The sequence below is a fragment of the Pristis pectinata genome, chromosome 4, assembly GCF_009764475.1.
Source record: "Pristis pectinata isolate sPriPec2 chromosome 4, sPriPec2.1.pri, whole genome shotgun sequence".
Classification (NCBI taxonomy): Eukaryota; Metazoa; Chordata; class Chondrichthyes; order Rhinopristiformes; family Pristidae; genus Pristis; species Pristis pectinata.
The window spans coordinates 24,681,671-24,708,530 of record NC_067408.1 but is presented as its reverse complement, the minus strand read 5'-3'; the positions used below and the strand labels follow the sequence as shown (position 1 = coordinate 24,708,530).

The following is a 26,860-nucleotide window of genomic DNA, read 5'->3' as shown; positions in this document are numbered from 1 at the left end:
GTTGGCCATTCAGCCCTCACACCTATTCCACCATTCAATAAGATTATGGCTGATCTTTTACCTTAGTATCACTTTCCGCGCTAATCCCAATATTACTAGATTTTCATAATATCCCAAACGCTAATGGTCTTTCTTTACTTTTCCTTGTCAGTTCACCTTGACATTCTTCTTCATCTGTTTCCTTCAGTGCAGACTGCGACACATCTCTCCTTCCTCTCACTCCTGTAGTTCATGCTGGAACTTCTCTTTCCTTCCTGTTCCCTCATCCCAGTTTATGCTTGGGCTATTCTCTCCCTCAGGTCAAGCTGCCACCCGTGTCCCTCTCAGCACAGTTCATGCTCTCCTTCATAGTCTCGGTTCATGCTGGGAACCTTCGTTTCTCACCCCTTTACCATCATTACCCACTCCCTACTCATTCCTGCTCTGGGGGCTAAAGATGGACTATATTTACAGAGGCACATGTTCCTGATCCCACAAAGCTATCCACAGAGCAGCTGCAGATTCATGTTAGAGACACAAGTAGTGGGGAGAGGCAGAAAAGGGGATCTTTTTTAGTTGGTAGAACGAGCACATGGACAAGTTTAAAGAACAAACCATCAGAGAAAATAGAGAGCAAGTGAAATGGATGGACAGATGAACGGAGAGAAGGGCAGATAGGACAGAATGAGTAGGTACACAGGTAGATATCTCCACAATAATTCCACATTTTGGCCAGAATAGCCCTGACACATAGGTGTTGACGAGCCTGTGGTGTAACTAGGATCACTTTGAGTTATTGGCTTTCTGGAGACAATCAGATTTTGTTAAGTTTCCTAGGTGTGTGCAGATGGCAGACAACCATTGAACCTATAAATCTTTGGAATGGACATTTCCTCAGTGTGCCAGTTCTTGTATGTATCCAAATCATGGAAGGCACTCACCTATTTAAAAAAAAATCAAAGCATATATGCTTGGAATATTTGTATAAGTTTCCTGCAGTAACTTTGATGGAAGATCAACACAGCACCTGAGCAAATGTATTGATAGCTAAAAATGTCCAGTTTCACGGCTCTCCTGCTGATCATCCACCAAAACCATGTCAGGCAATGAGGCAACTCTACAGAACTTTGCCTTCACAGCTTATCCTGGTTCTGTTGCATTACTGAGCTACAGAAACTCTTGCCTCACAACTTACCAAACTTTTGATTGAAAGGAATCAAGGCGGTTGCTGCTGATGTCATCAGCAATTTAACATAGGAATTTTTATTGGTAGTTGAATTCTTCTGGAACAGTTTGTAGATTTGTTGGGGGAGTTCTGTACTTTTACTGTCTCCAATTTAATGTTACACAACGTGAGTCTTTAATCGAGTTCACCGCTTGAAGAAATAAGAATATAATTGTTTACAGATTTAATATGTTTCCAATCTATATTAAACTATAATTGAAGCTAGACTAGTAGCTCTGAAGCAAATCAAAAATTAACCCCTTCAGAGGCAGAATGTGGCAAATTGCAATCTTCTATATGATACATATTATAATTGCTTGTCTTTTGAAGGTGGAAGATTCAAGAATGTAAATAAGTTGGTCCTGAAATTACTGAGAATAAGATTGTGTGGCAGTGGACCTTGACAGGGTTATTTGCATCACATTTGGATGGAGCCTGCAGGGGTTGCACTGCTGAAAGTGAGGCATGCTTCCTGATTTTAGCACTTATCAATCTTGAGCCTTGATCAAGAGAATTTTTGGAGGGCTTACTTTTAGCAAGTTCTTTTTTTGGGAAGTTCAAGCTACTTGCTAATCCAGATCCCATGTTGATACTGGAAAGTCTCAATAACTTTACATCCTGACAGCTATAGCTGTCCTAGGTGTGATTGATAGTCAGAGGTGAAGTTGATCATCATGGGGTGGTTGGTAGTTGGAGGGTCAATACTCAGAGATGGCTGGTAGTTGGAGAGTTCTGCTAGTGGGAGTAATCAGTGGTTGAGAAGAAGTGAGTAGCAGAGGGCAGTTAAGAATGACTGGTGACTAGGCATTATGTCAGGGATTGATGGAGAGATCAGTAATCAGACAGGGGTCAGGAATCATGAGGGGAGAGTTAGTAGTCAGGGGAAGGTTAGGGGAAATCGATAATTATGGCGATCAGTAGTTGGGGGATATGTAATCTAGGTTAGCGGGGGAGATTGGGAATAGATAAAACTTGAAAGTGGTAACAGGAGATTGTGTCTGTGGATTGTAGTTGGGCTGATTGTTAGTTGAGGAATCTATTGTTGAGGAGGGTGAGTAATCAGGGGGTTCATAGATTGGGGAACTGGAAGTCGAGCGGTTGGTTGTTGGGATCATAAAAGCTGGGGGTAGGAGTGGGATTTGTGTTCAGGCAGATTGGTTGTCGGGGGGGGGGTGCGGTGGTCAATGTTTGGATGCTTGGTAGTCAGGGGGAGTCAGTAGTACGGAGTGGCTAGTTGGAGGGGATGAATAATTGTGGGGGTGTTCAGTAGCCAGTGTGTCAATAGTCAGACAGATTGCTAGTCTGGGGGATTGTTAGTTGGGGAGATTAATAATTGGGGGAGGGGTTCACTAGAAATGGAAATGGACAGTTGAAGGTTCAAGTAGTTGGTATATTGGTGGTCAAGGATATCACTAGTCAGGGGATCAGCAGCCAGGCAAAATGATAGTCAGGCTGTGATGGTTGGGGGTAATGGTGGTAGAGGATGTCAATAGCTGGAGGATCTTCCAGTCTAGGGTGGGGGATGGTTGACAGGCACTGGGATCACTGGGGTGTTGGTGGTCAAAAGGATGCAACAGTTGAAGGGACTATATATGGGAACATTGTAGGGAGGGGCTGTGAGCCTGTTGTCGGGTTGTGGGAGAGTAGTTGGGACCAGCTTAAGGAGGGGTTGGATTAGGCGGTCATGGTGACAGGGAAGGGTTGTGCGTAGCTATAGAGGTTGTGGGTAGTAGCAACCGATACGAGGTGGGCAGGGATCTGTGTCCCACAGGACACACAGGAAAGTAAAGTCATTGAAAGGACCGTTCTGAGGTGGCTCACAACTAAAGCAGGTCTCACAAGCGCATTTGGTTTCCCATTCGTACATTGTGTGCTACATACGTGTGAATCAACATTATGGAGGTATGTGGGCTCCTCCATGTGTGAGCTCATCAGGTTCATGTTGGATGCAGAACAAAAATCACAGAAGTCATGCAACTTAAGAAGCGATTACTATTTTGTCTGAAGGCCTGCTACTGGGAAATTCAGCATAGGGCACAAGTCATCGGCTGCCAAGCTATATGTCATTTTGTTCTTTATTTATTGAAACTGAATCATGTACAGTATAAAAACATGATTTTATGTGTCTCATCTGGGAAATTAACTCTGGGTGAAGTCATGAGTTCGGTTTGAATGGATATTTGGAGTGGGGGAAGAGGTGCTTCACTTCCCTTCAATATGAGTTCAAGCTCAGCATTTAAAATTTTCTCCAGTGTCTTAATGATTAGTTAAAACTAGTGTGTTTAGGTTTATTTTAAAAGAAGTTTTTATAATGGATTCAAAGTAAAATATAAATAATACAGATCAAGTTATGGCAGCAAAGGTTGTACATCTGAATTACAGAATGTGGGAGTTTGTGCGGAACAGGACTGTTTGCTCTCCACAAGTTTTAGAAATCACCAAAGGCTGACAGAAAACATGATAAAGGAGAAGAAAAGAATATGGGAGTAAACCTGTGGGAAGCATAAAAGCAGATTGTCAGAGTTTGCATAAGTATAGAAATTGAGAATAACAAAAAAACAGCAATAGTGACTACAAAACTACTGGATTGTCATGAAAAGATCTGGTTCACTAACATCTTTCAGGGAAGAAAATCTGCCATCTTTAAATGGTTCAATTATATGTGACTCCAGACCCCCAGCAGTGTGTGACTCTTAACTGTCTTTTAAAATTGCCTGGAAGCCAGTCAGCAGCAGGAGCTCCCCAGGGCTATGTCCTAGAGGATATTTGCTGATAACTACACAATGTTCAATTGTATTTGTAACTCCTCAAAAAATGGAGAAGGCTATTACAGCAAAACCTAGACAGCTTTTTGGCATGGGCTGATAACTTCCCAGAAAAATATTAGTGTTACAAAAGTGGCAGGCAGTGGCCATCTCTAACAAGAGAGAGTCTAATCACTTACCTTTGACATTCAATGGCCTTTCCACCACCAAGTTCCCCAGCATCAATATCCTGAGGATTACCACTCACCAGAAACTCACCTGGGCCAGCCAAATAAATACTGCAGCTACAAGAGCAGATGTTGGGTATCCTATAGTGAGTGGCTAACCTCCAAACATCCCAAAGCCTTTCATTGTTTACAAGGCCCAAGTCAAGAGTGTGATGGAACACTCTCCATTTGCCTGGATGAGTCCAGCTCCAACAACACTAAAAAGCACAACATTTTCCAGGATAAAGCATTCTACTTGACGCATCCGATCCACTACTCTGTACATTCTTTCTTTCCACCATTAGCAATGCACTAGACTCACTTGTCCTGGCTACTCTGACAGCATCTCCCACAGCATCTACTTCAAGTAGGACAAGGGCAGCAGATACAAGGTAATGTACCACCTCCAAGGACCTGTATAATTTGAACATCATCCTGACTTGGATACATGTTATCGTTCCTTCATTGTCATTGGTCTAAATCGTGGAACTTGCTACCCAACAGCATTGTGGGATAATCTTCACCAGGAGGACTGTAACCATTCAAGAAGCCTAGTCACCGCTACCTTCTCAAGGACAATTAGGGATGGACAATAAATGCTGGCTTTGCCAGTAATGTCAATCATCCCAAAACTAAACAAACTATAAGTGATTGTTTGTCATCTAGAAGCTAAATCCAGGAGTTAATAATCGGGAATAAGAAAATGGAAATGACATTAAGCAAATGATTTGTTGGCAGTATTGGGGGGGGGGGGGGTGGGTATTTCATATTGTTGCTTTCCAGTGCCTTGAATACAGTGGGATAAATGAGAGGATGGAGAGGCTGCAGGCTGAAGCAGGAGGGAGTGAGAGTCCTGTGCAAATATTTTTAGGACAGAACCTGATGAATAGCCTGGAAAACCTGTGTCTCAAAGCACGAAGAGGAATGGTGAGGCAATTATGCCCATCCTGTTGATGTGTTCAACTGACCGTGACATCCCATAGACTGTCCAATACCCTGCAAGTCGCAGACTTTTCTGCAAACTACGTCACAGATTAAAGCTCAGGTAAAGTCCAGCTGATTGCAGCTGCTCTCTGGAGACTGAGGCATTTAACACATAGAATAATTTGACTTTTCAAAAGAGAATTGGATAACCACTGGAGAGAGAATAATTTGCAGGGCTATGGGGACAGCAGAGGACTGATGGGATTACTCTACTAGGAGCCAGCACAGACTCAGTGAGATGAATAGACCCTTTCTGTGGCATAACAATTCTTAGATATGATGATTCTAAGACACAAAAAGTGCACCAAAATAATAAGTAAACAAGGGGGAAAACAAATGAATTTAAAACATACCATACCACTGGGAAAAAAGGTATCAGGCAAACTATTTGTAACAAGGGCTTACAAATTCATTTGACCTTCTGGCTGCAATATAAGGTACTGAAAGGGAGGCAGCAGAGATGGTGGAAACATTGCCTGGGTTCTGGAAAAGTCTTAACAAATGCCAAATGTAATACTGCTCTTCAAATAACGAGGGAGAGGAAAGAGCCAACGACAGAGCTACATCAGTTGTCAAGAAAATTCTGGAATCCATTCTTAAACAAGTTATAAACGAGTGCTTAGGAAGGCTGAACATGATTAGGCAGTGTCAGAGTTTTGTGAAAGCACGTTTAATGAACTTTTAGAATATTTTTCAGCATTTAGTTCATGAGGAGTTGGTGATGTCGTGTATTTGAATCTCCAAAAATGTGCCACATAAAATGTACTGTGAAAAATAAGGGCTCATGGGATTGATGGTAGCATATTCACATGTATAGAGGGCATTGTAATAGAGAAAAAAAATGAATAAAGATAAACAGATCATGTTCAAGTTAGCAAGCTACAACTGGATGCCTCAGGGATTAGTGCTGGGGCCTCAACTATTTACAATCTATATTAATGACTAATGAAGGGATTGAGTGTAAGGTATCCTGCTTTCTGACAGAACAAAATTAGGTGGGAAAGTAGATTGTGAGGAGGATACAAACAGTCTGCAGAAAGATGCCAGCAGGCTAAGTGAGTGGACAAAAAGATGATGGATGAGCGTAAAGAGGGGAAAAGCGACGTTATCCTTTTTGGGAAGAATAATGAAAAGGTAGAGCATATTTTAAATGCTGTGAGATTATTAATTGTTGGTGTTCAGAGAGATCTGGGTTTCCTCATGTGAGAAATACAAAATGTTAGCATGTAGGTACAGCAAATAATTAAAAAGCAAATGAAACAGGTTATTGTTTAATACAGGAGAGATAGAGTACAAAAGTAGGGAAGTCTTGCTATAACTGTACAAGGCTTTGGCAAGACCAGATGGGGAAAGTGGGTGTGAGAGTTAATCCCATCCGATAGGGAACAGGCTGCCCAGTGTGTGTAAGTGGGGAGAGATGGGTGAGAGGGTTAATCTCCTCTGATAGGGAATAGGCTGCCCAGTGTCTGTAACTGGGGCGAGGTATATTCTGTTTTGATCCCCTTATTTAAGGAATGATATACTAGCCTTTGAGACAGTGCTACAAAGGTTCACTGGATTGATTTGTGGGATGAGGAAGCTGAGCACTGAAGAAAGATTCAGCAGAATTGTTATACATTCTGAAGTTTAGAAGAATGAGAAGTGATCACATTGAAACATAAGATTCTTAAAGGCTTAGCAGGGTAGATGGTGTAAGGATGATTCTATTGGAAGGGGAATCTAGAATTGGAGGCATAGACTCAGGATAAGGGTTTAATCACTTCAGATTGAAATGAGAAGAAAATTTTTCTCTCAAAGGGCAGTGAACCTTTGGAATTCTGTAAGAGAGCCAGAGATGTTGAGTCATTAAGTATATTTAAGCCCAAGCTAGTTGGATTTTTGTAGATGGCAAAATCAAGGGTTCTAGCAATTTAGCAAGAGAATAGAGTTGAACCTAAGATCAGATCGGCCATAATCTTACTGACTGGCAGAGCAGGCTCATGCTCCAACTTTTAATGTTCTTATTCATAAGTGGCTTAGATAGGATAGGTTTAGAGGGCTATGGGCCAAATGTGGACAGATGGAACTAGCTCACTGGGCAACACAATTGGCATTAACAAGTTGGGCCAAAGGGCCTGTTTTCATGCTGTACAACTCTATAAATGCAGAAATTACACCAGTGGTAGGGAAATTATTGGAGAAAATCCTAAGGAACAGGATTTATGTACATTTGGAAAGGCAGGGACTGAATAGGAATAGTCAGCATAGGTTTATGTGGGGGAAATACTGTCTCACTGATTTGGTTGAGTTTTTGAGAGAGTAACAAAGGAGATTTATGAAGGCAGGGTGGTAGATAATGCCTATAGGGACCTCAGTAAGGCATTTGGCAAAGTTCTGGATGGTAAGCTAGTCCAGAAGGCAAGCTGGCTAAGTGGATCCAAAATTGGCTCGTGATATGAGGCGGAGGATAGTGGTAGAAGGATGTTTTTCTGATTGGAAGGCTATGACCAGTGTGTACCACAGGGATTGGAGCTGGACCTTTGCTATTTGTGATATATATTAACAATTTGGATGTGAGTGTAGGAGGTATGATTGGTAAGTTTTCAGATGGCACAAAAATTGATGGTGTTGTGGATAGCAAGGAAGGTTGTTTAATGCTACAGCAGGGTAGAGATCAGACGGAAAGTAGGATGGAGCATTGGCAAATGGAATTTAATCCTAATAAGTGGGAGGTGATGCATTTTGGGAAGTCAAATAGGGGCAGGACACATACAGTAAATGGCAGCACACTAAGAAATGTAGTGGTCTAAGTCCATAGTTCTCTGAAAGTGGCAACCCAGGTTAATAGGATGGTGAAGAAGGCCTATAGCATGCTTGCCTACATCAGCCAGGGCATAGAATATATAAGTTGGGACATTAAGTTGCAACTTTACAAAACACTGGTTAGTCCACACTTGAAGTATTGTGTGCAGTTCTGGTTGCCACACAATAGGAAGGAATTGATTGCACTGGAGAGAGGGCAGAGGATATTCACCAGGATGTTGCCTAGATTGGAGGATTTTAGTTATGGGAAGACAATTGGATAGGGTGGGCTTGTTTTCACTGGAGCAAAGGAGGCTGAGGGATGACTTGACAGAAGTATATAAGATTATGATTGGCATAGATAGGGTAGATAGTCAAAATCTTTTTCCTTGGATAGGGGTATCAAAAACAAGAGTACATAAGTTTAAGGTGAAAGGAAGGAGTTTTAAAGGGGATCTGAGGGGGAAGTTTTTTACTCAGAGAGTGGTTGATATCTGGAATCCCTGCCAGAGGAGGTGGTGGAATCAGATACAATCACAATGTTTAAGATGCATTTACACAGACACTTAAATAGGCAAGGCATGGAAGGATACAGCTTAATGAGGGCAAATGGGATTACTGCAGATGGGCAAAAAGGTCAGTATGGATGTGGTGGGCCGAAGAGCCCATCTCTGTGTTGTATGACTCTATGATTCTGTGTATCAAACGTAAGGTGCCTCTAATGGTGAGATTTCAACTTTTCTATAAATTTGGGCAGCTCCTGACTGAAAGGTAACAAATTTTTGGAGTGAACAGAGGATAATTTTCTGAAACAATATGTCCTAGAGCCAACACTTATCTAATAGCTTCATATAGTTGATCTCCAATTATATGAAGCTATATTTCTATTGAAGCTATAGGAAGTGTTCAAAAATAAATTTAATGTCATAGGGAACCAGTTTAAACCTCTAAAGGGCAAGAGCTACAGTTGCTTATAAGAGGTCATGGGTGACCAAAGAGTTAAGAGAGAACATGAAACTAAAAGTACACAGAAAAAAAACTACAGCAGATCATGGCAGCTGGGGGAACTACGTGGAAAAACAGTGTTAAAATGAATAGCGCAGTTATAAAAGGGGAATATGAAAAAAGACCACCAAGGGATATTAAAATCAACTTATGTTCAGAATTGTTGTCAGAAAAAGGTAAATGTGTGGTGTAGATTTACAAAGATGACTCCTGAAATCCAAAGGTTAAATATTAAGGAGAGACACAAACTAGAACAGAAAAATAAAATAATGCAGATGCTGGAAAGCATCAGTTGAGATAGAGGTAGACCTGAAATGTTACCTCTCCACAGATTCTGCTTGATCTGCTCAGTATTTCCAGCATGCTCTTTATTTAATGCACAGACATGGAATACATTCTCTGGAATTTAAAAGGATAAGGGATGATTTGTTTGAAGTTTTCATGATATTAAAGAGAATTAAATGGATTTTAAAAAGGAAACTATTTCTGCTGGTTGGGGTGCCTGGGACTCAGGGTTAGAATTAGGGATGGGCTTTTCAGGATTGAGAAGGAAATATTTATACAGGCAGAGGGGATGGAAATGTGAAATTCTCCTCAGCAAATGCCAAGTAATATCAGGTCAATTATTAATTTTAAATCTGAAATTGATAGATTTTTGATCATTAAAGGTATTAAAAGGGGTGTTGAGAAAAGTATTTAGAATTAGGTCACATAGTTGCGATGACCTTACTGAAGGGCAAAAAAGGCTTGAAAGGTTAATTTTCCTATTCTGTGTTTCTAAAAATTATTCCAACTGCAGCCACAAATTTCTATTAAGCACAGATCCTCTAGTTAGTTTGATCTTCAAAATCTTCATGAAAAAATTTTAGGACCAGTAATAACTTGTCTGCTTGTCACCATGGCAATACTTTGAAGAGGTGAGATAACATTGGAAGTTATATGATTGTCTTGTCTTTGCAGAAATAAAATGGAAAGCTCAGCCTAACATTTTAATAATGAAATTAACTTCATTTCACATCTCCATAGGTGTAATCAATGATATTTTGATAAATAATAAAAACACTAAGTATAAATCCAAAAGGAATCACACAAATCTATGCCAAGATTTCCAACACCAAAGCTTAGTGACCATTATGGATAAATAACTTTTCATCATCTAGAACGTATATCTGAATTGGCCATTAAGCCCCAGGAATATTGCAATCAGATACCCAGAATAAGCACCATACCTGAACTGTCTGTTTTACTTGGGGGGGGTAGGGGTTGCGAAGGGCCATTACAATGAAATATTACCAGCAGACCTAAAGAGAATGCAGGAGGTCCCACAGAACAGGAGAGGAGATAAAAGCTTTCCATTTATTTTAATGTGGAGCCAGGAAGAAATAGACCACTGCTCCCATCCCTGTAGTAAAAAAATATAGGTTGTAGTCAGCCTGTGTGCATCTCATCCTCTCAGGCACCTTCCCCAAAGTACCTTCTAGTTGGCGGGCTTGTTGTCTAGGCTTAACATTTTTAGGAGGGTCTGGACCAGCAGGTGTCCTTTGCTGCCTGTTCTGTAGATGTAAGCCCCAAAGCCTATCCTGGGGCAGACCTCCTACCTTGAACATTTATTTACAACACATCACTGATTTCACGTTAGTTCTCCATTCAGTCCTATTCCAGCCCTTGCTTCACTCCCAAACCAGTAATCTTCAATCAAAATATGTTTTAGGATCCTTTAGAGGAAAAAAGAAAACTTTTTAAATGATCACTGTTGTAGTTTCAACAGAGTTGGCCTCACCAGATGTCTGAGGTGACTTTGAAACATTTTTCCCCATTAAAAGCACCACGTAAATAATGCTCCCCCTCTCCTAAGAAACTGATTGGGTCTCACATTTTGATGTGTTGGGTTAGTGTAATGAGCCTAACTAATTGGATAGATATTAAATAATGTCAAAAAGCTATATTTCTTACATTGTTCAAATGGTTAGTTAAAAAATGCTGGTATGATAATGGGATGCAGGAGAGTAACACAGCCTTTTATGCAGTATGGAATCAGAGCAGTGGTAGCAATTTGAACAAAACTGCTACAGTTCACAATTCAGGAGACTTTAAAATGGCAAGTCTGGTCTGCCTGGATTCAATCCAGCAGATTTGTCAATCAGAACAACCAAAGTACTGTCAACTTGTTGCAAAAGAGTAGAAAAAAAAGTCTCTTTACAAGTGAATTATTGTAAAGTCATTCAAATCAAGCACTGTTGTTCTAAACTACAGCTTGCCCAAGCATTGAATGAGAAACTGTTACATGATTTCGTCTGCAAATTATACACCATCTCTACTGTTTCAGGCAAAACAAACCTGTGATTTTCCCCACCCTCGCCATGTTCTATCTATCTGACCATTTTGTTCAGCACTTATTCTTAGTGGAAGCATTTAGAGACATGCTGAATAAAAGCAAGATGCTTTCTGTAAATTTGTGGGTGGCACTGGGGAGGTGGAGGACAATTGCAAATCAATTTGGATTATTGAACTGCATCGCCTTACCCCTTGGCCCAGTTGTAGGCAACCACTGTCAGGGACAAGAAGTTTTTTGTCCCATCTGAGGTATTATGGACTAGAGGAAATGGACTTATACATGGAATAGGAAACATTAGCTTGCTTTAAATGTTCAATATTTTTGTCAGAAAATTGATAACCTATAAGCCTGACAGAACACTTCTGTAATGTTTATTTATAAAACATATCAGTGCAAAGAATAAATTACTTTAAAAATTATTTTTGTTAATTCTTAACATGCATTCTCTGGTCATCCTGTATCTAAAGTTCTTATTCTTTTGCACCAACAAGCCTTTACCTTAAACTCTACAAAACAACCTCTAATATTTCCATTTGCCACACTCACCATCTTTACCTGTGACACTGCCAATTTAGTGCCAGGAGCATGCACTTAGTAGAAATTAGTTTGAATATCTCAACTTAAGTTCACCCTGGATCCTTCAAAGGCAACTCATCACGAGGGTAGAGGTTAGAAACACCAAAAGTCTTTTTGCTGCAGAAATTGTGGATTTTGTACATTGGTACATCTGCAGACATTTACTAAACTTTACATTGAAGCATTTACAATCCAAGGGTATGATAACTGCTTTTCTTTCTACTGCTTGCCAGCAACTATTATTTGCTGAATGAAGCTAAAATGCCTACTGTGATTGCTAATTGCTACTTAATAGTTAGTTAATACAGCAGAATTGAAATTAAACTTAATTGTATACACTTAGTTTTTAAGCTACTTTTACAAAAATAGATATGTATCTCCTTTCTGTTTTATGGACAAACATATGAGTTATCAGAGAATTTTTTGTCCACTATGTTTTCAGCATAGTTTTCTACCGTCTAATGATCGTGTCATTCAGAACACAGGAAGTCTTGTTGTTAATGTTTTGTTTTAACTCCCCAAGCCTGCTGGTAGTCACAGGGAATTCTAGGAAATCTCAGTTGGCCATTTTTTTTAAAAGAAAATTTTCAAATTCAATACTATATTGTTGAAACAAAAACATAATATTAATCTAACAAAGATATGGTTGTGACAAATGTTGTCTTGGAGGCAGTATTATTAGTTCTATGCTATCAACAAAGTTTAAACATACAATTTAAGTGAAAACATTAAATTCATTATTCTGCTTGACTTATCTTGCCTTTTATCCTCATCCTATTCTTGTAATTTTATAAATTTATAACACTTTAAATGACTTTTGTTTCTTGCTGATTAATACATCCCATCTTTTTTTTTCTGTTACTCCCACCCTCATCAATTTTCAGGATTTTTTTTAATGTCTAATCACTGTCCTCACTTATTTCCCAAAGTTTATTTTGGAGTTTGAACTAATTTCATTCAAGGTTAATTGTTACCATAAAAACTGGATCCAAAGCAATGTTTGTAACCACGTCTGGCTCAAGAATGTAGAGTTGCATGAAATCATTGTCTAATGCAATGTTCAAGGCTTAAACAGAGAGAACCACCATTTTATCTTTGTTGACATGGGCTCCAGCTGTACAATCATAGCCCAGAGAGAATTCCACAGATGAAAATAAACAAATTGCACAAAAAAAATCATTACTTTTCATGCTATTTCCTGGAGATATTTTTGTTTAAATTGTATTATTATTGTGGAAATTAGCTTTGTAAGATACCAAGGCTGATTATGTGAGGAAACTGAACTAACTGCACACAGTTGAAATGTTCAATTTGAATTGCCTGTGTCTAATAATAATCCACTTCCTTCATTTTGTTCATCTCAGAGACTCACCTAAAATCAGACTCCTATATCAACATTGATTTTTGAATAAAAGCAGTTTAAAAAATATAAACCAGAACCAATCAAAGGATAAAAATAGCCATAGTTATTCCCAGCTTTTTTTTTAACTATTTAGTTTAGAAAAGGGACACTGAAAGCAAGACTACCCCTTGAGTGAGATTTCTGACAGCTCATGTCAGTCTGTATGAAATGAACAGTGTGTCTAATTCATGGAAACTCTGAGCCTGTAAGCAGTTATTAAACAGTAATGCCATTTTTTTCCAACAGTGCCTGTGTTATGTTACTAAGCTAACAACAAAGATTGTGTCTGATCTAATTCCACCCCAACTCCACCCCCTCCCCGTCCCGCCCATCACCTCTCTAGCCCTCCAGCCCTCAAGCAAACCTATCTTTATTGAAAAGATTTCCATTTGACTCTGCTGTGAGGAAAAAAAGACGACCACTCAAACCACATTGTACAACAGTACAAGACACAGAACACAGCAGCATATTGAGGAGGTTTGACTGTTTGGATGGAAATGCTCAACAGAGCATTTATCTGATATCAGATAAGCAAACTTCTTGAAGAAAAAAGAAAATGAGGGAAAGCTGACTAGTTGACAGCTGTTGGGTCCATAGTACCTATTCTTGTCATGCAAGTTTGTGGGCAGACTTCACAATCCTTTCCATCAACTAGAAGAGACAGTGAAAAAGTAAGATAGGGCCCAATTATACCTTCCCCCTAAACATGACAAAGGTAGCCTTTTGCTAATGTAGTGATCACCTAAGCAAATACATTTGAAAAAACAGATTCTATTATTGCTTTTCAGAAAGTGACTTCCTTGGTCTCAAGATGTTTTGTTTCTTGGATTGAAATTTACAGCATTATTCAGAAAAGTGCTGATTGCTTGATTTAAATGTTGACACATCAAGGAGAAAGACTGGTGGGATATTACTTTGAAATGCAAATCATGTTGGGCAAAACAAGTACAGTATGTTTCAACACCATACACTGTGAACTGGGTAAAGATCCATTTTTATGCTATACTGTGTGTGCAGATATTTTCCCCATAGGAACTAGATATCACATAAAATTCCATAAAACATTTTCCCTACTTTTGAATTGTGTTTAAAATTTGCTAGAGTTAGATATTAGGAAACAATTGGTTACAATTCACTGATAGAAAACTATTATTTTTCAGATTTATTAGCACCCAGAAAACATGAAATTACACGAAACTAATATTACAACTGTTTTTGTTTCCCAAACCTCCAACTGAAGACAGATTCTGTGTAAAAATAATGCGGGGCTTGCTCTGGATTATATTTTATTGCTAGTCCCTCCACAGTATTATTCGGCTTTCGAGACAAGGCTCCTTCCTAGCCTACACGGCAGGCATGTTAACGTACAAATTGTGGCAGTTGGTTTTATTTTACAACTATTGACAGATCGGAGAGAGAATGATCCAAAATCAATTGCCATCACCCCCTCCCATCCCTGCCACACACAAACAAAAAACAATGGATAACTTGAAGCGCACACTGACAAATCTCTGGCGTCGTTTCCTCACACGGATACAGCAGCACAGATGAACCCAGCAGTTGATAAGCAACCTTCGTCAGGCACAAGGCAGCAACCACAAATGATGCTTTTTTTTTATCCTATTCTTACTGGCTTGAAATATGTCAAAAGACATTCATAACTGGGATAAATTCCGTATAAATTCACCATGGCATTTACCAGACAAAAAAAGTCACATTCCGAAACAAAGCATCAGCAAATTCAAAATAAAAGATCACCGACCCCTCAAATTGAATGTAACCTCAGGACGAACCGTTGATGGAGGTTTATTTCCTGCAATATGACTAATTCTCCCTCCCCTCCCATCCCAACTTCCAAAACAAAACATCATGAGAGGTGCGAGACCGAGAGGTACCAATGTGCAATGTCCACAAAGTGCCCAGCACTTACAGAGGGAGAGAGGGATCCATTGGCCAGGTAGGGATCCTGGAACATCAGAAAGTGGGGATACCCCGAGTAGGCTGTCCCTTTGAACATACCTCCATCTTGACGCTGCTTTGTAACTGCACAAGAGAGAACAAGGGGGAAAGTTTTACTGCCCGGCTGACAGTCACAAAACGTTGCTGCAAGCGGTTGGCGAATAAAGGAGGATTTTCTAAATGGTGGGGCTATCCCAAAAATAAAGACCAGAAGCCAACCTACCGTCATCGATGTGTTCTTTGGATTTATCTTGGTAAATTCTTTGACTGTCCCGAGAACGTGTGATCGCCTGTTAAAGAGATCATGTGAAAGAAGAATTTGCGTGAGATGGACTTGGCGAGGGTAAATACACGCGCAGGTCCTAGTAGCCTGGAAATCCATGAATGCAGCAAGGATCAAAATCCTTCATTCACTCACCTCTGGATCGGATGCAGGATTTGCGTTCTGGTTAGTCTCCGACTCGTTGACTAGCGATGACTTCACGTCTGCCAAGTCCCTCTCGGTGAGAGCGTTCTCGGAGATTTTCTCCTCTTGCTCCCCTTCGTCCTTAAAGGAGATCATTTCATCGTTCGCCCCCAGATCATCCCCTCCACCGCTGTTCAGCTGCGGCATTTTCCTTGGGATGTTTTCTCCTCTTTTTCCCCCCTCCCCCCACCCCACCTCTCCCCCACTCCTTCACTTTCCACTGTACAAAGTTACTGCCCCGGACTTGCGCCGCTTGTTGCAGACAGCCGGCCTGGGGAATGCAATGTAAAGTTGCAGTCAGTTGGAGCGAGAGGGAAAGAGCGAGGAAGAAATCTCAGTGAAAGTACGGCAGCAGGGAGAGAAGAAAGATCTGAAGCAGTTTGTGTTTAGGACCAAGGCGACGGCTCCTCAACATCAAAGGGCACCGCCTTTTGATTGACAGCTTCATTGACGGGAGGGGGAATTCAATTGTTTTAACAACCAAACACTTTAAAATCATCATCATTTTCCTAATAAGTCCCTACCCTTGCAACCAGCCTCCCTCCCCTAAAGAAAAATCTTTACATGCAGCTGTTTTTAAATCCCATATTCATAAGCTTGGAGAAAACCAATGAACCCACGCGTCCCCTTACAAATAACGAGTATACATTCTCCCCATTGCCTATGAAAGTGCTCCCTATGTAGCTCAATAAACTGGAATTCACTTTGAACAGTAGATTATCTGACTTTTTTTTTCTAGAATTGGATAAATTCTTTAACGTGTTAGCTTTGAATTGTTAAAAGCCTGGTAGGTTTTGGTATTTTTGCTATAAAAAAGGAGAGGGTTAAAATGGACCATATAGACTAATAATGCAGACTGATTCACACTTGAGAAAGTTTGTCACACAAGCAGATACCCTGATATATTTTCACTCATTCACAGATAGAGACACACAGCCACATAGATATAGTCATGCACAAACACATTGGTCAGCACAGACATAGTGATACACATTTGCACTTAAATATAAACAAACACAGGCACAGATACAATTACACCACAAACTCACACTTAAATTCAGCAGACATACACATTCACACAGATACACTAATGGACATACACTTTAAGAGAGTAGGAGTTTGGGAAGCTCTAAATTAAAACAGAACAATAAGTTAAGAATAATTAAGTTAGGAAAATAAATTTAATCCAATGGGAAGAGATGTGCTTGACAAGAAAAATTTGGACTGCAGCCCTGGGCTAGCTGGAAGAGTTGCTTCTGTTGAAGAAACAGAAAGATGGGATGGACTGGAGGCCAAGTTTTCAAACACAGTGTATGTGAGCTGAGAACCAGAACTGCTGTAAGTCACAGACATAGGTGACCTTGGAGAGAAAGATTAATATAGGGGGTTGGATTTTGAAATCAATGTATATGGTATGGAGTGTACTATAGATGAGAGTGAGGATTGAAAGAATGGTGAGAGGATAAATAGGAACAGTGTTGGTGGTTGGAGTGGATACTGTGGGCCAGAGGGTCTGTTTCCATGATTCTATGACTCTATAGTTCTAACTTATTACGGCATAAATGCGGATGGAATTTTGGGAAAGTCAGTGTAAATTGGAGTTTGACAGGATGAAGAGGGCAATGGAGAAGAGAACAAAAGGGAATATGAGCCTGCAGGTGATGAAGGCAAAGATTAATGTTTGCATGGGGTGAAATATGGTCAGGAATAAGTGATGTTACTAAAATGGAACAGATGAATAGAATGGCAGTCTTAGTGATAGCTGAGTGCGAGTTTCAACCTCAGCACAAAATCAAAGAATACACTGGAGTTAAGAACTGCTGGATATATTCAAAGAGGGGTCTGGACTAAAGAGCTGCTGGCTTAAAGCTGTCCAGTAGAAATGGAAGTTGATGCTTTCAGTTTCCTGGCATTCAGTTTCAGTAATCTTCCATTCAATTGTAATGTGATGTTAGACATTTTAATCATATATGTGGTTTCAGAAGAGTAGATCTTGTGTCATCTGCATACATATGTTTGTGCATGCACACAAGCTTATGGATAAACTTTCTTAGGACCAGCTTAGTTGGAGAAAAAAGATAACATGTCTGGAAAATTGGGTCAAGCTCTTGGTAACTAAGGAGAAATGAGAGGGAAGATCACTGTAGATGAACTGACTGGAACCCTAAGAGGTTACTACCTCAGAGAGGACAGTGGAGGAAAGCTGAGGGAGAGAATGCATTAATTGCTTGTATTGAAGACCATTCAGGGATTAAAGATGATAAGGAGTGCTAATGCACCACAGCTTCAGTAACAAACAACAATAACTTTCAATGATATAGCACTATTGAAACAGAAAAACATATGTTTGCTTTATGGAGATGTAAACAAACAATAAAGTATGTTACAAAACATGTCATGGATACTTTTGAAGCAGCATCTGTTTTTGTGTAGACAAAAGCAAGCTGATATATTAACACTCAGTTGTATTCACTCCCACATTCTCACAAAGAATGTGCATGCAAGTGCATACAGTCACATGAAAACAATTACATGTACCATTCCACATACAAGTCACATACCACCCTGACTTGGAACTAAATTGCTGTTCCTTCATCATCATTGGACCTAAGTCCTGGAACTCCCAATTCAATGCCACTTTGGTGGTACCTTCACTGGAAGAACTGCAATGGTTCAAGAAGGCAGCTCACCTCACCTTCTCAAGGACAATTAGGGATAGGCAAGCAGTAACTAACATTCATAAACTTTCACATAAACTGCAATGCACATCCTAGTGGTATAGGCAGAAGATGTGGAAGTCTGTGAATTGCTTCCAAATGTTGCTCCTGCATATTTTTGATGTTTTGGGAGTGTTTTCAAGATATAGTTGAATTTTTATGTTAAAAACACTCGCCTGATCAACTTTAAACTTTTTATCTGAATAACAGATGGATTGTCAAACCAAAAAATGTAGGAAGAATGTATATGGCCCTCTAAATGACCCCAGTTCACAGACACGTTCTCCCTCCTTGACAATCCTGGCCCTGGCAATTGCTTCACCTCCATGGAAGACTCTGTGCTGCAGATGGAATTTATAAAAAGGCAGAACAGCAGTGATTTTTTTTGTTAGTACCCTTTTACTAGGAAACTGGCAACCTCATCATGACCTTAGTGAACCTCTGGCCCCATGTATAAAAAGTGTACTGACTTGTGAATACTGCATTCAATTGACCATGCCAGTGATAACTTGCATATTTACAAGGAATTTCACAAGAAAATGTCTGATGACACACATATAAACAAAGTACACAATAAATATACACTCACATTCACAATATGCAAAAATAATAAAATGCATTGAACATAAACATTTATATACATTTATTTTCATACATTGATGCAAACACATTCAAATACTTGACCTTATGCGGCGTCTTGAGATGTAATTACATGAAAGTACATTATTCATACATGGACATTTGAACATCATTGGCAGTAGTTATTGCCTGGCCCTATTGGATGAGAAGGTGGTGGCAAGTGACCTTCCTGAACCTTTGCATTTCTTCTAGTGGTTAGAAACCACCATATGGTTGGAAAAGTAAGTCCTGGATTTCGCCCCAGAAAGTGGTGATAACTGTCCAAGTCATGATGCTGTATAACTTGCAAGTAAGTGCAATAAATCCAAAAGAATACCTGAACTTGTATCAGAATATTTAGGTAACACATCCAGTTAAGTTTCTGGTATTTTGCAACACCCATTATGTTAATGGCTGTGGATCATAAATCCAAGGAATGTCATACGAAGATGGTGAAACTCTCTTTAAGTCATTATCTGCACTTGATTGACATGAATATCACTTCCAGTACAACAGCCCAAGCCTGAATGCTGTTCCAGTTTGATTGCATGTGAGCACAGGCTACCAATGCAACTGAACCCTGTGTAGGTTAATCCTCAGTTCTGACCATAAGGTGGAGAGGAAGCATCTGAAATGGTTAGACCTTGGATACTATTTATGGAACTCCAGCAGTGATGTCCTGGGGATGAAATGATTGAGCTGTAAAATCATGACAACCTTCATCCTTCTTATTCTCGTGTAAATGTTGCCTTTATGTCAAGGACAATCAATCCCATCTTGCCACTGGAATTCACCTGTTTAGCATTTGGACCGAGGTTGTAATGAGATCATATGGAACTTAAATTGAGCATTGGTGAACAGCTTATGGATGAATAAGTGCTGCTTGATAAAAAAGTCAACAACACCTTCCAACACTTTGCCAATGATTAAGAAAAAGTTGATAGAGTGATAGCTAGCCAGATTGGATTATTTCTACTTTTTGTAGCAGGATATGCTTGGATGGTTTTCCACTTTTTTGGGTAGATGCCAGCTATGTAGATGTTATAGAACAATCTGTGGAAAGGCACCACTAGTTTTAGAGCACTATAACTGGGCTCTTGTAAAGATCTACAGCCCTTGCTGTGCCAACTGCTTTCAGCCAGTTATGGACATTATGTGGAAGCTAGCTGAAGTCTGGCTTCTGTGACAATAGGAACCTTAGGAGGAACTGAGATGGATAATTTACATAAACATTTCAAGCAAAGGTAGCTGGGAATGCTTCATCCTTATCATTTGTGTCACAACATATGCTCTGCCATTGGTGAAGATGGGAATAGTCAAGGAACCTTATTTTCTTAAAGTTGTTTTGATTGCTCACCACTGTTCATGATTAAATAAGGTAGGGACTACAGAGCTTCAGTCTGATTGACCTTCGGATTCTTTAGCTCCGTGCCTGCTGCTGTTTCTTAGATGAACTACTTGTGTGTTGTTGGAGCTGCTATTATCCAGGCTGTATTCCCAACTGCAAACCATTGTGCCACTGCCTCTGCACGGTTTGCATTGCCAATGTAACAGGACCTACCAGAGGATGATATTGGAGGAGTCTGAAACATTGTCTGAATTGTATAATTGTATCAGTATCACAATATAAAGAGGATTTTGCAGAGTTGACTGGGTGAATTATGGCTGTTGAACCTTAGTATGCCTTAGTTGTTACCAGATGTATTCTTGTTATATCGCAATGATTTGATATCATAGAGTGGCTTGGTAGGGCATTTCAAAGGACAATGAAGCATCAACTAGATTAGAATTAAAACTCAGACTAGATGGTAGGTTTGAATTTCTGAAGAATGTTGGTGAGCTAGATGAGTTGGTATGGCAGACTATGTTCACTATTACCAGTGGAAGCTTTTTATTCCGGATTAATTCATTTAAACTCCTCGACTGCTGTGGTGGAATTTGAACTCATGCCTCTGCATCATTAGCCCAGGTCTCAAGACTTCTAGTCTAGTAATCATAATCACAATCCCACTAATTAACACAACACAAACACAAGTACACAACTGACTCATCCACACTAATTCACATTTTATACAGAAACGTTCTTGCACACGTGCTGATACACCAACCTAGACATTCAAATGGAATCATAGCTAGAGACTTAAGTATACACAGATTTATACACACTGATTTGTATAGATACACAGACTGAAACAAAGTATTAATATACAAAGCAAAGACTGACACACAGACACACCACATACAAGCACAGATCAGACACATTCAAATATAAATTCCACATTCAAATGCAGATGGACACAAACAGGCGACACACATATTTGCATATATATTCTCATACACATGCAGAAATGGACACTTTTATGGACACCCAGAAAGATTCTTAATACTATTTTAAGCTCCTGTAGTTGACAAAAATGCTAGCTGATTCAACCATTGTAATGGCCTATTATTTTAAAAAAAAACACTTGTATTTGTACAGTGCCGTTCATAACCTCGGGATAATGTTGCGAATATGTAGTCAATACTGTAGTACAGATAACCTGCAGCCAATTTGCGTGTGGCAAGACCACTAACAATGATGATAATGAGCAGATAATCTCCTTTAATGAATGATTGGTTGAGGTTTAAATATTGGCCACGATACAGAGGTAATTCTCCAGATTCTTTAAATAATAAAATACTTTTACTTCCAGAAATCACAAATTTAGAATTTGGCAGCGCACAGGAAAAGTTCTATTCGATGGTGTGCATTAAACTCTGGAAATAGCAAATAGCCTTTAGCCTAGTCCAACGCCGAATGAGATTCGAAACCCCCACTGCCAACAATTACTTTCTTGTTATATCCAAAGATTTAAAAATATGGCGCTTCTCATCACTTTGCTCCCAGACGGGAGTTTGTTTGTAAAAACATGATTTTCTTTAAAAGTTTGCATACAGAATCGACTGAGTCAGAAAGGTTTCTTTTGCCCCTAAATACTCTGATTCCTCGCAGTTTAAACGATCACTTTTAATACTGTAACCGGGATTGAACCCGAGGGAAGGAGTCGGCCCGTAGATACACATGCTTGAGACTCTCTTATATAATGTCATGAAAAAGTAGTCTTTAGATGTATCGTTCTTCAAGGGAGAGAAAGTTAACACTGCGATTGCGTTAGAGAGTTTAGGCATTTCTGTGTAACATTAATTCCTCTGTAGAGGAATTGTTCGCATAAGGGAGTCACAAAAACTGAGATTTCCAGCCCTCCCACATGGAACAGAGAGAAAAAAAATCCCTCATTGGCAAATGTGAAGGAACCTGTTGCAGCGCAGCCAGGAAACAAAGGGTCTCATTAATGTGAAGGCTGAGACCGCTTTCATGTAGCCGCCGCTTCACGCCTTTCCTACATCAGTTTCCCACTCCCCTTCCTAAACATGGGGGGGGGGGGGGGGTTGCACGAATCTAATTGCAGGGCTCCATCGGAATAAAGGAGCTGATTGTGCTGCATTTAGCATGGAATGTATAGGACTGCGGGGGAGATGGAGATTGCGTGTGGCGTGAGAAAACGATCGCGTTGTTGTCATGTTTTTAACCACAAGGATGGGATTGGAAAGCTGCAGACGGCGGTTCTCTTTGATCTGGCGGTGCCCCGGCCTTTGTGTGACCAAATTTGGAAATGCCACGTTTCCACGTGACCGGAAAAGTCGGGGTGACCCCCCGCAGCAGAAAGTTCATTTCCTTGTATGTTTGTGTAGCTGTGCATGGTTGCGATGTGAGATTGCATTGCTCACGTCGCAGAATGAGTGGATCCTTAAAAATTTAGCATTACCAGACTGAATGATAAGGAATTGAAAACCCTCAGGGCAGGGTTTAGTACACGGCCTTTACATTGCAGACTCACTTGCTTCAAATTATACAACATAACTGGCTGTTTTCTGGACATATCGGTCCTGGAAGTATAAATGTTTCTGCACAGCAGCACATCCTGCAACCGTGCACAGGATCAGCTTCAGGGGAATGTTCCTGATTGGCATGTATACTTTATAAGACGGACAGAGATTTCAACACATTAAATTGTGTTTATTTTAAAGAAGGTAATACACGCCTTAGCATCCATGTTAGTTTAACAACAGCTGCAACTGGTTTAAAATTAAATATATGCCAGGATTATTTTAATGCCTGTGGTAAACCTTTTGAAATACAGGGGTTGCTGCTGACGTTAAAATAGCACTGATGGGAAAATGTAAGCTACTGGTTCCCTTGATGTCCCAATAACAGTGAATCGTTGATTCCACATCCGATCTGGGTTATCTGATCCCAGATGGGCAATAGGAGGAGCACACAGTTGGCTTCAGTTTCCCATTTTTGGAAGGTGGACACCAGGCAGATCTTCCTGATGATTACCCGATGACCTCAGCAGGAAGCCTGTTTATGTAGATGTCAGGGGAGGACAGCATCAAACTACAGGAAGCACTCAGCAGCTCAGGTAGCATCAGTGGAAAGAGCAATCGAGTCAGTTTGGGGTTGAAGAACCATCAACAGACGGAGGGCAGAATCCAGGTTTCTCTTGCTCCTCTGTGGTCAAAGGGTCCCATGGCAGTACCAGGGTTCAGTGTAAAGGATCCCAAGATGAAATATCAGGAGCAACCAGTACCCGTTGAATTCAACAAGATCAGAACCTTCAACAATGAAGGACGAGGGGAGACCTTGGTAGAATGGACAACACAAGAAACAGAAGCAAGGGGAGTGCCTTCTCTACTGTTCTGTCAGACCCTGGCTGATCTTTTATCTCAGGGCTACTTTCCTGCAATAACCCCATTTCCTTTGACATAAAAAATAAATCTATTGATCTCTGTTTTGTGCATACTCGACAACTGTGTCTCCACAGCCTTTTAGGGTAGAAGATCGTAAGTATTCACTAAACCCTGGATGAAGAAATTTCTTCTCATCTCTGTGCTGTATAGCTAACCTTTGTTTTGAGAATGTGATCGCTGCTTCTAGATGCATCATAACTGTCAAGCCTAATAAGAATTTTGTATGTTTCAAAGAAATCAACTCTCATTCTTCTAAACCACCTGTGGAGGCCCATTCTGATTAGGGTCTTCTTATAGGACTATCCCAATCTCAGGAATCAATCTGGTGGACCTTTGCAAGTATATTCTTCCTTAGGTAGGAACACCAGAGCTCTGCACAATAGCCCAGGTGTAATCTCACCAGCCCCAGAGTGAAGAAAAGAAATATACAGAGAATAGAAATAAAAATAGAAAACTCCAGGATCTTGCCAAAGTGGGAAGGTTCATTGTGAAGTATCATTTTGAATCGTCCAGTTTACAAAATGTTGATCTCTTATGCAGGCCGAGAAACCTGATTGGCAATAAAGTCAGTATGAAAAATCCGTCTTGCTCATTGGCTAGTGATTCCTGCTGGAACGTGATTGTGTGTAGATGTTGAGAAAGGGAACTTGCAGGGCTGGTTATGAAGCACAAAGTGGAAACCTGCATTGCACAAGCTGATTCATAAATTGTAGGCAGTTTGTGCCCGAAATTCCAATTTGTTCCAAGTCTGCCTGTTACCAGTGTGGAAGCAAAAGATAGCATCCAATACTTCCATCTGCTCTTCTGCAATGTACTCCCTGGCAGATTGTGACATTAAATACGTAAGCCAAAATTCACCACATTGCTTACTTTAATCATACCTTTTTGGGAAAAGGCAGGTAGGTAGAGCTGAGTCCACAGCCAGATTAGCCATGATCCTATTGAATGGTGTAGCAGGCTCGATGGGCCAGATGGACTACTCCTGCTCATGTTTCTTCTGTTCTAGAAAACATTTATTTAAATATGATTATCTCAGAAATATATTTGACAGATGATGGAGCCAAGGCTTTTGAAAAATGTTCACAGGAAGGATATTAAATCACAAAATATTTCATGTTCCAAAATATAACAAAAACATGGAAAGATGGAATATGTCAATGAGGAAGGAAAGCAGATATCACAACAGTGTTAAAAAAAAAGAATCTTAGCATAGAGTGCTAGAATAGGAAATAGAGGATTTTAGTATGGGATGCTATAATCATATATAAGGAGCAGATTTTGGAGTGTATGAAAGGAGGTTAAGATGCTCTTTGGATAAAAAGCAACAGAGAATTTTAATATTTGTACAAAGGGAAAAATTCCCTTGCAAAAGCTATGATTGGAGGTGTCGGAATTCTGAGTTTCATTGCACCGGAGGCTATAACTCCTGGTTTGAGGAAGTTAGTCCCAGGTTCACCACCATCCTGCACCACATCCATCAACGCACTTCCTCCACTTGAGTGTCAGACAATGATTTACTCCAATATAAATCCCCGGTGCCCACATGGGATATCAGAAACTGTTCTCTGCTAAAGGATTTATAACTGTGGATAACAACATCATGGGTAATACATCAGGTCTAGAGGCCTTGATAATAGGGCAGTGTTCACAGTTGTTCATGATGCAGCAAACAAGAGCAGAAATGCAGGGCATTGACCCAAAACATCAACAATTCCTTTTCTCCCACAGATGCTGCTTGACCCGCTGAGTTCCTCCAGCAGATTGCTTGTTGCTAAGAGAAGGAACTCATTTTTCAAAGGTTATGTTGAAACAACTGAATGGAAAACTAGAAAAATTGCCACTGACAACACAATGCTCCTGAACTACATATTTACAGCAGTTAGCTGTTTAAGAATCCAAGGCAGATGATTCACTGCCAATTTGCAGTCCAGCTGTGCACATTTGTACTGTGGATCATGTAGACTGCCCTATTGGTAAGGGTGTTAGAACATGTGATGCTCACATTGGAAGTAGAGTGCGAGGCCAATCACTGTGCAACTCTAACTCTAATGCTAGCATTGTCAATTTGAACCTCAGTGAAGCAGCTCAGTTTGCAGGGAGAATTTAGCAGCAGAAGGAGCCCCGCCTGTACTATTTAAAGGCATCTTCAATAAATTACAAGTTGGTTTGTGGTTGATATATGGGACAACTGGTTGAAAAATTATGAGTTAGTCTTTTTCTACACTGAGAAATAGTTTTAGTTGCAGATGGATATGAGTATGTGTTGACTTTAAGCTTTATGGAATTTGGGTGCCTATAGAATTGGGTGGTCTGATAACCATTCACTAACAGTGCAAGATGAGAGGAGCATGAGGACATGCAGAACAGGGAAACCTGCTTGGAGGGAGGAGGGAGGAGGCAGAAAGAGCTCTCAGTTAGCAGACTTGATTCAGCAAGTGTGTTTAGGGAGTACTCCCCTTTTGGTGTATCTCAGTGAGGAGCAATCCTTTGGGCCATAGCACTTTAGAAGGAATGTGCTGATAAGAGTTATACCATAAATTCCTGCCAAACTATAGTCATGGAGCAGTGCCAGAACGCTATTGCTGGTAGGTGTTAAGATTATTGCTAGCAATGTATATGGTTCAGGCTGTCTCCAGAGTTGTGTAGGGAACATCAGCAACAGTTCACAGTTTGCAGCATACCGCTGCATTACAGAGGTCACAGAAGGTCTTTTCTCCAATAGAGTGGATCTCATCTCCTTCTTAGAGTCACAAAGAACAAAGAGTAGAAGAGAGTACTTGGATCTGTCAGAAATGTGGGCTTTCCAACAGCACAGGCTACTGTTGACATCACCCATATCACAATGAGGCATCCACATTTGAATGTTGGAATATTACGGTGTGTAGTTGATTTATGACCATACACAGAGCACCTAATATCCATGTCACAGTCACTGCAATCATTTAGTCACAGTCCACTGTTCTCTTCATCTTCATCTTGTTAGATGGAAGGGGAGATATTTGGAGACAAGAGCTATCCAAGTTCAACCTTGGTCTTGACTTTGCAATGAGA

The 26,860-nt window shown here is 40.2% G+C and overlaps 1 protein-coding gene across 5 annotated transcripts in view; it reads right to left on the bottom strand.

Annotated features, from left to right (window-relative positions):
- The window catches only part of tcf7 (transcription factor 7), a 165,586-nt gene extending 149,734 nt beyond the window's left edge, over positions 1–15,852 (bottom strand). For all 5 annotated transcript variants that reach the window (XM_052014543.1, XM_052014544.1, XM_052014546.1 and 2 more), the window contains exons 1-3: positions 15,636–15,852; positions 15,441–15,507; positions 15,189–15,301 (exon numbers count right to left, since the gene is read on the bottom strand). In XM_052014543.1, the coding sequence (XP_051870503.1) occupies positions 15,189–15,301; positions 15,441–15,507; positions 15,636–15,830 (375 nt within the window). In that variant the 5' untranslated portion in view covers positions 15,831–15,852. The remainder of the gene's footprint in view (positions 1–15,188; positions 15,302–15,440; positions 15,508–15,635) is intronic.
- Positions 15,853–26,860: the final 11,008 nt, after the last annotated feature.